An 11,654-nucleotide genomic window follows, 5' to 3' on the forward strand; every position below is an offset into this window, starting at 1 on the left:
AATACCAGAATCGTAATACCGCAACCAAAACATAATACCAAAACTAAAAATGAAACAAATCAGCTATATTATAAAATTCATTTCCTTTTCCTTTTTTAGTTTATTGCTTCCTCAATTTCTATATAAAAATAAGAGAGAAAGTTAATACATGTTATTTAATTATATACACGGTTACACATACATGAAATAAAATATACGAATACACAATACGTGAATATACACATATAAATTAAGAATGAACTTATTCAACTAATATATATTATGTTTTAAAAATACTGTTTAAAAGTTAAGTCATAAGTGTTGGAAACATAATAAAACCCATACATATTCTAAACGGGTACCAGTATCCGTAATACTCGTACCTGTACCCGAAAGTACACGACCTATAATCAGTAAATTTGCGTACCTATACCCGTACCCAATAAACACGTACAGATACTAAACAGGTACGGGTATATAGGAAAAAAACTCTAACCCTAGTTTGTATACTTTTTTCTTAAACGACTAATGTAGTGTGCATACCACACTCTACAAAATTAATAAATATAATAAAGTAAGTTACTTAAAAAGGATAAAAGGAAATCCACTTTCCTACCAACCCCCACGTATAAACCCCACTGGTTTGCCTTCAACTTCCACACCTAATCCTCTTCAATCCTTTTTCTCTCATACCACAGATCTACTCCAACCTCTTGCTTCATCGCTTGCTAATGGGTAAAGTATTCACCTTGAAGGAGGTTGCTGACCACAACACCCCCAAAGACTGCTGGCTCATCATAGACGGCAAGGTAATTGAATACTTGATCCAGATTCTGATTCTTCCGTAGCTTGTGATTATTATCGATCTCGTTTTAATTATTGTGAATTTGACTTGACTTTATTTGAAATTTGATCATTGTTTTCTCGTGGTATGACCTGCTGGCGGTGCACGCATATAATGTATATATGTGTGAACTCTCGGGTGGGCAAAAGTAAAATTGCACTAATTTTGACGTTATTTTACTAATCTTGTGAAAATAACGTTAAAAGTGGGGGAAGGTTATTCAGACATCATGTGGTGGCGTTGATAGCCGAAAGACAGTGTCCCGATGATTGAGTGCTATGTGCCTTATGTCCAAGGCTTGATGCAAAACTACTATCGAGCCGGGGTCTCACCGGAAGCAGCCTCTCTATCCCTATGGGATAGAGGTAAGGCTGTCTACATCTTACCCTCCTCAGACCCTACCATAGCATTGCTATTGGTGGGATATACTGAGTACGATGATGATGATGATGATGTTTTCTCGTGGTAGGTAGATTTAGTTGTTGTTAATAATTAGGTTATTTTATTGTTGAGTTATTATGCATTGTGAGTGACTGATTTGTGTGGATTTAAGCTTAATTGTTGCTGATTGTTTTAAGAGATTTGTGGATTTGATAAAAGGGATTTTATTTTGTTTGACTTTTTAGTCAAAGTAAGTGTATTTGAATTAAATATTTGATATGAATCACATCTCAATGAGGTTTAAGGGCTAATTAAATAAACAAATAATTAATCAAGTCTTTGCAAATAATAAATAATTATTGTATTATAAACTTAGTTTGCTTTTTCATTACAAGTTATTATTATTATTTAGGAATCAGAATTAGTATCCAGAATAGTACTTATTCCCGGTGTTGCAAAAATCCCGACTAGGCGCCGATTAATCGTTAGTCCCCTCCCCACTGATTAATTTTAGGCTAGTCGGCCAATTAATCGATCAATGGTCAAATCCAGCCAAAATCGCGATTAATCGGACTTAGTTGGCGTTTTCTGGTGAGGTTATGGTCAAACTCGGCGGTTTCCGACGAGATTTCGGCTAAAATCAACGGTTTCCAGTGAGATTCCAACTAATTTCCGGCCACAATGTATATGTGTATATATAACTGAAAATTACATATAAAAATGTGTGTGTATATACAAACTGAAAATTATACATTAAAGTCCGATCCAGTTAACCCCGATTAATCGCTAGTCCTCATATCATCGCCCGACTAGCGACTAACGATTTCTACAACACTGCTTATTCCTATCCAAATACTCAAAACTAGTTCTGTAACTTTAAATCAATAATCACTTTAGACGCCCATCCAAAGTTCCAAACACTACCTAAAAACAATATAAATGGATCTTATGCTACCTGTGACAATCTTACTTGAACTGGACTCTTAAGTAACAAATCTGACCTATGAGAGAAACTTATTATATAATGTTTATCACTTAGACCTATAGTGTTACATTTTATTTATATATTTTTCGTTTTGTTCCTTTTTTTGGTTGGTTTATGTTAATTATGATATTGTGTTGGTGCAGGTCTACGATGTGACCAAGTTCTTGGAGGATCATCCTGGTGGCGATGACGTTTTGTTGTCTGCTACAGGTACACCACTCTTTTTTTTGTGTGTTTATGTGATTATATTTCAATTCTTTAAAGTTGTATAAAGGTTAATTGACAATTAGCAATGATGAGAATATTGCTGTGATTGTAGTTAAAGAACAAGGGTAATTCGGGTACATGATGATTGTTAGCTTTATAGAACTAAAGTTAGCTACTTTTTAAAATATTATAATGATAATCGAATTAAAGTGTATAAGAACTTGACTGCTAAATCAATGATGGATCTTTTTGATTAAAAGAATGTGAGCTTATTATCAACATTTACAGGAAAGGATGCAACCGATGATTTTGAAGATGTGGGCCACAGCACAACTGCTAAATCCATGATGGATGAGTTTTATGTTGGGGATATAGACACTGCAACAATTCCTTCAAAGGTGGAGTACAAGCCTCCAAACCAGGCTCATTACAACCAAGACAAAACTTCCGAGTTTATCATCAAGATCCTGCAATTCTTGGTTCCGTTGGTGATTTTGGGTGTTGCTGTCGGGATCCGGTTCTATACAAAATCTTTGTAAGATTGTGATCTGGTTGGTTCAAAGCTATTTCTTTGAAGTCTATTGTTTAAGATTGTGAGTGGTATTTGTGTTCTAACTTCTATACAAGAATCTTGAAACTGTGTGATGATTTATCTGAGGGATGGGATGATGGTTTGGTTATGGTGACTGTCTTAAGATGCTTGTTTTGTTTCTTTTTTAAATGTTTTTCTAGATCTATATGAATATTCTCAAACTATTAGACGGGTTTGGTAACTGAACAAAATGGGTTTCTCAAAATCATTTGATCTTTAATGTAACTGAGTCAACCCAAGTTTAGATGTTAACGTTCTTTGTCTTAAAGGCGCCTTTTGGAGACGAGAAAGCTCTAAGATCACAGTTGTTAAGGTGGTGTATGAGTCGGTTTTATTATCTAAAGAACTTATCAGTTTACGGTGCGCACATATGATGTATATATGTGTGAACCCTCGGGTGAGCAAAAGTGAAATTGCACTAATTTTGACGTTATTTTACTAATATCGTGAAAATAACGTTAAAAGTGACGGACGGTTAATCAGGCATCATGTAGTGGCGTTGATAGCTGAAAGATAAGGGTACATGCACCGATCAGCCGGTGTCCCGATGATTGAGTGCTATGTGCCTTATGTCCAAGGCTTGATGCAAAACTACTATCGAGCCGGGGGTCTCACCGGAAGCAGCCTCTCTATCCCTATGGGGTAGAGGTAAGGTTGCCTACATCTTACCCTCCTCAGACCCTACCATAGCTTTGCTATTGGTGGGATATACTGAGTACGATGATGATATGATGATTATCAGTTTACATTAATCATGGGCACTATGGACATTATAAAAGAGTAAAGATTGATAGTTGATGTTGGTTCACAAGTCGGGTCGGTTTGATCGGACCAAGTCTATGTTTTTAACTTGGAAAACATTAAATTTAAGTAAATGTGGTGGTCACTACTATGATATAGGCTATGGGAAGGTTAAAAATTGAAGTGTTCTTTTTTTATTAAAAAAAAAAAAGAACTAAATTAAAATCCTTTGTTTTTAAGATGATAAAGATAGTTTACAATAAGTATTCGTACACGTATGTTCCGAAAGAACATGTATGATTAAATGGTTGATTTTAAGCCTCAAACCTGTATGTTCCGAAAGAACATGTATGATTAAATGGTTGATTTTAAGCCTCAAACCTCCATCGACTGTTAACTGTCAAAAGTGACCTTGGACCTAACCAACCGATTTGATTCGGGTTAGTGTGATGGCTTATGAACAACCCCATGTACAATGCAATAAGATAATAACGTATTTTCTTAAAAAACTAATTTGAAATGTTATTAATACTGTAAAAAGATTTTTTTTTATCTGGTTTGATTATTATTGTTGTGAACAGGGTAAATTTTAATTTAAAAATTGAAAGTACCATCTCTATTTGTGAGATTACACACCACTTGGATTAACATAACATATATGTTGTTTTTACAAAAATCTGAGCATACAATCATGTTTATGTTGGAGACTTGTTGGCTGTAGCACTTGCCCACCAACTAATTGAATCGAATTAGTTGAATATCCAATTTTCAACAAATTTTCAAGTTAATCGAATCAAATTATTCAAATATTTGTACTTTTTTATCTGCATTCGTATTCGAATTAGATTCAGCTTATCCTGTACATATTCAATTCCTAATTGAACTCGTATTCAGATCGAATCCAAATTTAATTCAGATTCACCTAAAATAATAAATTGTTTTAGTTTTATTTTCAAATGACTTCAATTCCAAATATGGAAGCATAAGACACTGCCAATAAATAATATAGTTTCGTGTTTATTGAACCAAATGGTTGTTTATTAACAGTTTCGAATATGGAAGCATGACGCACTACTAATAAAATCAAATACGGAACTAAATAATTCATTATTTGGGTGAGCACACGTGAAACAGAGTGCACATGCAGTATGTAGCGATTTACAAGTGCAAACTTGTTGAATCAACTTCATTATACAAAAATGTTCAGATGTTAAACAAGCTCAATTCAAGATAGGAGATCTCAGATTACATAAAGATAACAATAGTAACCTCAATTCTAGTCTACTATAACGCTTAAACCTAAGAACAATTAACTGTACACTTAACCACTGTCCATGTTCTGTGAAAATCAAAGCAACAAAACAAACTGTGCTAATAATGATAGTAGTAAACGTACCAACAAGCGAAGCTCAATATTACTCATGAACCGATCTAGAAATTTAAAAATAAATCGTGTGGGCTCGTTTAGTCTTAATATTGATGTATTTGTAAGAGGCTACTGTTACCAGATCTAGTGATCTGACCATAGTGTTTCAACTTTAAGCCAATGTTTTTCCATTGGATACAATCAATGCTGCATAAAAGTAGAGAGGAATCTGGGTAAAAACTTTCTCACTTTCAAGGACTGACAACATAATCACATGTGCATTATTTCTGACCTTCACTGACTTATTTCACTGTTTCAAGTCTCAATGATCAACTATTTAAAAAGTACAGACTTCTCCCTAAAATAATCTAAATAACATCAGAAACTGATAATAAAACATGCATACTTTTCAACAATTAGACCTAAATAAACATGAACCTAGCAATTATTTATGGCTTGCAAATCTAGAGAAAGATAAAAACTACATTTTTCTTCCTTCCCATTCTACCCTAATTATGTTTGTGTACTCTGTTATCTTTTGACAGATGATTAGATTACACAACTTTCCTGTTATCTTTATGACGTTGATACTATCCTGCATTGTTACATCTAGGGTTGCACTCTCACCCATTCATAACGCCCTTGAATCGGCTTTTCATTCACAATATCAAAGTTGTACCTGCATTCAGAGTGTCACAGATGAGTAACCGAACTTTGGTCAACAAAAGTCAGCATTGATAAAACAAAGATCATGATTACTTCTCGGAGAAAAGCCTTTGTTGTTCCTGTGCGTGACAGGCAAAGAACTCCTCGATCTCTTCTGTAGAAGGCATAATCCTCTGAATTGAATTTGGTACGATTGTGTGCGTACTAGAACCAGGGGTGATACTGTCATTTGACTCCCTTGTAAAGCTGCAAGGTGTGCTTTCCCTGGTGCTCCTTTTATGATAAAGTATAATTAGCAAAGGAAAGAACATCAAGGCAACCAAGAAATGAAACATTAGACTTGTAAACGAACTGAACGAATGCGAACTGAACATGTTCATGTCTGTTCGTTTAACTTTAACTGAACAAACAATCGAGCATGAACTATTAAAGAAACAAGGTTTCTCTTTCGTGTTCATTTGTTAATAGTATAAACGCGGTCTACGAACGTAAACAAGCAAACGTAACTGAATATAGACGAGCGTACATAAATAAGTTAAAACCAACTAAAACAAAATGTGAAAAGCAGTCTATATTGTACCAGGCCAACAAAACTTAAGCATAGCATATATATTAACGAATGTAAACGAACGAACTTAAACAAACGTAATCTAACAAAAATAAATGAGCGAGGCACGTGTTCGTTTATTAAATATGAACATCGCCGAACGATTCCCAAACAGTTCATTGAATGTTCAGTTCGTTTGCAAGCCTATGAAGCATCATATCATTTTAAAACAAGAATCTTTCAATAGGTACAAAGAAAACTTGTAAAGTGAGCATGATATAGTCCCACAAAACACAAGGTATCTAAAATACTAGGGTCCACTAAAAAGATGCATCCATGGGATGTATATACAGTTAACAAGATAAAAACAAACAATATCATACACAAAAAAAATATACTTTATAAACTAATTATAGTGGAAGTGAAACTTTTTAAATGTTTTCTGCTCAATTGTTTGTGAATTGTTCACTGACATAAGGTAAAAAACAACTTTAATGGACCCCATTTCATCCTCTGTCATGCATGCTATTGTGTAGATTGAAATGTAAACTAGAAAATTGCAATGGCCAGCATGTGATGGAAACATGTTTGGTTTTGGATTTAATTTTTGCACAAACAAAGTTCATAATCATATTCAAACTAGAAACAATCTACCTATTAAAAGTTGTCTTGATATGGAAAAGATGCCAAATGATAATAAATGATACCATGTGGCCAACATTAACAATGTTGTTTCAACAATAGCAACATATCATCACCCATGTCTCAAAATGCTGGTAAAAGGGAAAAATAAGTGAAATGCCCGACCAGAACAACTGGACGCGTTTATGGTCAATGTCGTTTTGTGACTTCAAAATCAAATCACTATTGATTTATCTTGAAAGGTATCATACTCTATGTATCATGTCAACAAAATATGTACAAGTTTTAGACCACTTAAAGAACAAAAATATATCTCCATGAGACAATGGAAGAAATATTTGGCACAAAATGTCATAATGAACAAGCATGTAAAATAATATAAAACTTATGAGATGCAGCATGAAGCAACCAACTTTCTAACTATAATAAACATTTCTCATGAAAAGTATTAAAAAAACTAAATTCTGCAATTATTTATCCAATTTGTATCAACATGTAAAAACAAATCTAACAAACTTGCTTGTTATTTGTCCAACTGTGTTCATTGTTCTTACAAAGAAACATGGTTTTTTTTATTTTTTATTTTTTTGCATTTTATTAGTTTGTTACAACAAAGTGTGACCATTTTTGAAAGGTAACAACTTCAGTTAAGATAAGACCCCACAGGATGATGCAATGAAAAAGAAATGGACACACTTTTTTACAAATGAGAACAAGAAAGTCACCCTCAAAAGAGCATAATCAACCAATGTTAAAAGATATTCACACACATAAAAAACAAGAAAATGCACTTTAACAATTTTATAAAGAAAAACAAAAGAATATAACATCAAAATACGCATATTCCTTCATTTCATCAAATAATAACAAAATAATTAACACCACAAAATTTTTCATGCATACAAGATTAAAATCAAAGAAAAATTAAAACTAAAATTAAAATTAAAATTAACCCCCTTTTTGCCTATAAAAATACACAATTAAAGAAAAAACAAAGCTTTTATTCACAAAAAAATGTAAAATAAATCATGCATAAAAAATAATAATAAAAAACAGAACTTTTTATGCAAATTAGATTAAAAAGAAAAAAAAAACCAAAGCTTTTATACACAAAGAATGTAAAAATAATCACGAAATAAAAATAAGAATAAAAACACTGAACCTTTTATGCAAACTAGGTTAAAAAAACGTAACTAAAAAGCCCGATTAAGGAAGAAACAGAGCGTTTATACAAAACAAAACAATAATAATAAGAAGAAAGTTAAATTAATAACTAAAATCAAAATAATAAAAAAAAAGAAAATAATACCTGCCATCCAAATCATAGTTATTTTCCCCAAATGAAGCTTCTTCAGTACCAAAATCACCTTCCGGTTTAATTTCAAATCCAACATCTTTATTACTCAAACCGGGTCCAGCTGAACCGGACCCAGATGGCCGAACTGGCAATTTCAAAGCCCCGGGTCTAGGGTTAGGGTTTTGGTGCTTCCGGCAAGTTAATTGCGGCAAGGGAGGCTTCTCCAGCTTCCGGCTTCGAAGCTGGAGGTACGACAGCTCACGGTGGTGGTCCGGCGGCGGTGTGGATTGAAGCTTCTGTAAGGCTAAGGTTGTGGCGCGTGTGCGGATGCCGAGAGTTGGCTGTGAGACGTCCATTACGGCCACCACGTCGCCGGTTAGCTTTGTTTTCCTCATGTATTTACCCATGGTGGTGGTGTTAATTTGGTTATGAAGAATTAGGGTTCATGTAAGGTGTAGGATTGCAGAGAGAGTGAGTGAATTGGGAATGAAGATGGTGAGTTTAGAGAGAGTGTGAGAAAAAGGGGGGAAAGATTAAGTTGTGTTGAAATTAGGGTTGGGGTGTGTAATAAGAAGGAAGAATGGCAAATTTGGTTTTATTTGTATTGTATTCGCTTCCCTCATTTTTCGCATTCCCAAAACGCCCTTGTCTATTATTTTAACTGTAATTTGGATAATTGGCATACTGGCTAACTAAGGGCAAGGGTAATGGGGCTTAATTGAGGGGGGTGATCCAGGTGGTTGTCTAGGTGGCTCGTGCACACCACTACACCACACAAGTGAACCGGACGTGGACGACCCAAGTGGTCCGAACCACGGGGCTTGAACAAGTCTTTCGAGCATGAGGTGGATCAAAAACTTGGGGGTTGATCAATCAAGCCCCACTACACCTTATGGGGCTTGATCTAGAGCCATGTCATCGCCTACGTGTCGGATTTTGATTGGATCACTTGAGGCTAAGCCAAGCCCCATTACCCTTAGCCTAACTAGATCATATTTGTTTCACCTTCAAAATAGGACCCTCACCATATACATGTGTACAAACAAGGTATTTTCACCAGGTATGATCAACACAAGTTAAAATCCGGTCAGTTAGGAACCGGTTTGAGGTATAGTCATGTATTTGACCGGGTATTTTTTTTCCCGGGTTTCGGGTAGTGTCGGGTCGGATTTTGATTTGGTTCAGGTTCCAAGTCCGTTCCTATTCCAGAGAGAAATCTAATACCAAGTCGTACCCACGAATCGGGTACAAGTAGGAAGCGGTGTCGGGTCAGTTTCAAAACCAGGTATGTTGTGCACCTCTACACCATAGATAAGAAATCCAGTGACCCAATACCTCCGGTTTTTTAAATGAAGTATTTGGTACATTACCACAACTTGGGCTAGAATCATTAGGTAAATAGTAAATGTCACTGCCTAATAAAAGATAGACAAAAGACAAAATGGCAAAAGACGTCCTTTATGTTTGCACGGTTTTTCAATGGACGTCATTTGGCAAACTTAATGACATAAAACATCCTTTATGTTCAAAAAATGTTGCACGGTTCGTTCTTTACATTAACAAGGGGTAGTTTTTCTCGTTAAATCCAGTCATGTGCATCTCATGTGAGGGCAATTTAGTATTTTTACCCTCTCAGGGGTTATTTGTGTAATTAAATTAAAATCTTGGGCTTTAAATAAATAAAAAAAATTTCTTTCTAACCATCATCTTCCCAAAATTTCCATAACCCACCACCATATCCAAACACCAGTGATATAATGCTAAATATTTATGTTTCCTGTGTATATTTTAATTAGTATTTTAGTTGTTTTTGTTTGTTTTTAGCCAAGATTTGTATACTACTAACATTTTTTGTGTGTCGTAGGTTCCGGGATTTAATCGTGATTAAAAAGGGCGAAAAACGAGCTAAAACGAGCTGAAACGGAGATCCAGAACGCGTCAGGAAGGAGTCGGAACAGAAAACCAGTCAGACCGGGCCGGTCTGACCGGCCACATGGAAAAGCACGCCGCGCCGCGCGGAGGGATCTCTTATACCTGGTCGCGCGGCGCCTAGGGGCTGCTGATGGGTTTTTTTATTTCGTTTTTGCTTAATGTCGGGCCTTGTTTTGGGTATTTAAACACATTTAACTTAAACCTGACATAACCTGGAAACCCTTGACCGAAATTAAGAGTTCTTGGAGCATATTTTCGAGTTGGTTGGTGATTTTGAATGCGAGAGAACACCGGTGAAGAGCTACACGTTCACGTTCGAGTTTACGGGTTTTATCATCTTCGATTCCCCGTTTCTTATATTTTCACCATGTTTTCATTATTATTCGTTTTGTTTGATTTAGACTTAAAGATGCTAGGCTAAACTTCATAAACTACCTAGGTCGTGATGAACCTTTGTTCGGTTTGATTTTGATTGGGATTCTGTTCATTATGGATTTTATGTTTTAAGTAAAGTGTTGAGTTTGAATTAATTGATGCGTATTATTGCTTGGTTTTATTTACTTGGATTTATTGTTTCACATTACCCTCGGTGATTGTTTCATAGGATAGGGTTTTGTTAGGTCATTTAATGTGTGTTCTTGACTAGTTTATGATTGATATGCATTAAAATCATAGAAACAATAAAATCAATTAAATAGATAAATGTGAGCTGCTAGCCTAGAAAGCTGTAAGGTGATAGGTTATTGATAGATCTTTGTTGGTCAGGATTGCTAGATTTAGTTCTTCGTAAGGAGCCCGTCTAGGTTTGATTGTCAGCTTAGTCTATTAAGTCAATTGAGTCTTCTTAACTATCTTTGATTTCCGCGCTGTAAGGTAGGATTTCGTCATAAAGATACTTAGACATAAATTATTAAATAACCGTAAGGAAGTTTAATTCATAAAACTGGTGAGTCTTAAAACTTGTTAGAAATCCATAGGTGTCTTCTTGAAGGTCAAGGGTTCTGCTCGGGTTTTCTGTCAAGAGTCTATTTTACGATGCCAGTTCCATAACTTAAGTTTTCCATTTGATTGATTGTCGTGACATTGGGTATTCTAGCCTAGGTAGTTATTTTCATCATCTGAGTTAATCTAAGTCTTTTAATAGTTTATTATATTTTATTTAATTAGGGTTAGGTTTAGTTAATTAATAATTAGTTTAAACCCCCCACCCTTCAAACATTATTATTAAATAGTCATGTCTTGTAGTTGAGTCTAATTAGCTACTATACGTAATTTATAGAGTCTCGTGGGTTCGATATCCGGACTTACTTAGCTGTACTAGAGTCGACCGGTATACTTGCCGATTAGTAGTTTAAGTTAAGTTTAAGAGTCTAGAATTATTACTTAGTGTCTAGATTAGCTTATTTTTAGTTAATAATTATTTGACTACTTTTAGCACATCAAGTTTTTGGCGCCGTTGCCGGGGACTCTTAGCG

The 11,654-nt window shown here is 34.9% G+C and overlaps 2 protein-coding genes across 2 annotated transcripts; one reads left to right on the top strand and one right to left on the bottom strand.

The window, feature by feature from the left end:
- The first annotated feature begins 600 nt into the window (after nt 1–600).
- Nucleotides 601–3,084, top strand: LOC143562496 (cytochrome b5-like). The gene is made up of 3 exons (XM_077050281.1): nt 601–788; nt 2,333–2,399; nt 2,685–3,084. Exons 1-3 carry the CDS (start codon nt 711–713, stop codon nt 2,933–2,935), a joined length of 396 nt encoding a protein of 131 aa, XP_076906396.1. The 5' UTR covers nt 601–710; the 3' UTR covers nt 2,936–3,084.
- A 2,429-nt stretch (nt 3,085–5,513) lies between these two features.
- LOC143562507 (cyclin-dependent kinase inhibitor 3-like) lies at nt 5,514–8,668 on the bottom strand. The gene is made up of 3 exons (XM_077050291.1): nt 8,260–8,668; nt 5,855–6,034; nt 5,514–5,774 (listed from the first exon to the last, which is right to left on the bottom strand). The coding sequence occupies exons 1-3, from the start codon at nt 8,652–8,654 to the stop codon at nt 5,705–5,707; spliced, it is 645 nt and encodes a 214-aa protein (XP_076906406.1). The 5' UTR covers nt 8,655–8,668; the 3' UTR covers nt 5,514–5,704.
- Between the last annotated feature and the right edge of the window lie 2,986 nt (nt 8,669–11,654).

Source organism: Bidens hawaiensis, unplaced genomic scaffold (assembly GCF_021521415.1).
Source record: "Bidens hawaiensis isolate Kalapana, Puna unplaced genomic scaffold, B.hawaiensis_p1.1 tig00001179_1, whole genome shotgun sequence".
Classification (NCBI taxonomy): domain Eukaryota; kingdom Viridiplantae; phylum Streptophyta; class Magnoliopsida; order Asterales; family Asteraceae; genus Bidens; species Bidens hawaiensis.

What these genes read in the sequence shown, in the direction of transcription:
- LOC143562496 (XM_077050281.1), top strand. Translation starts at nt 711, where the DNA reads ATGGGTAAAGTATTCACCTTGAAGGAGGTTGCTGACCACAACACCCCC. An exon ending in GGCTCATCATAGACGGCAAG is followed by an intron (nt 789 to 2,332) that starts GTAATTGAATAC and finishes GTGTTGGTGCAG; the next exon opens with GTCTACGATGTGACCAAGTT. An exon ending in CGTTTTGTTGTCTGCTACAG is followed by an intron (nt 2,400 to 2,684) that starts GTACACCACTCT and finishes CAACATTTACAG; the next exon opens with GAAAGGATGCAACCGATGAT.
- LOC143562507 (XM_077050291.1), bottom strand. Translation starts at nt 8,654, where the DNA reads ATGGGTAAATACATGAGGAAAACAAAGCTAACCGGCGACGTGGTGGCC. An exon ending in AACTATGATTTGGATGGCAG is followed by an intron (nt 6,035 to 8,259) that starts GTATTATTTTCT and finishes TTATCATAAAAG; the next exon opens with GAGCACCAGGGAAAGCACAC. An exon ending in CAAAGGCTTTTCTCCGAGAA is followed by an intron (nt 5,775 to 5,854) that starts GTAATCATGATC and finishes CTCTGAATGCAG; the next exon opens with GTACAACTTTGATATTGTGA.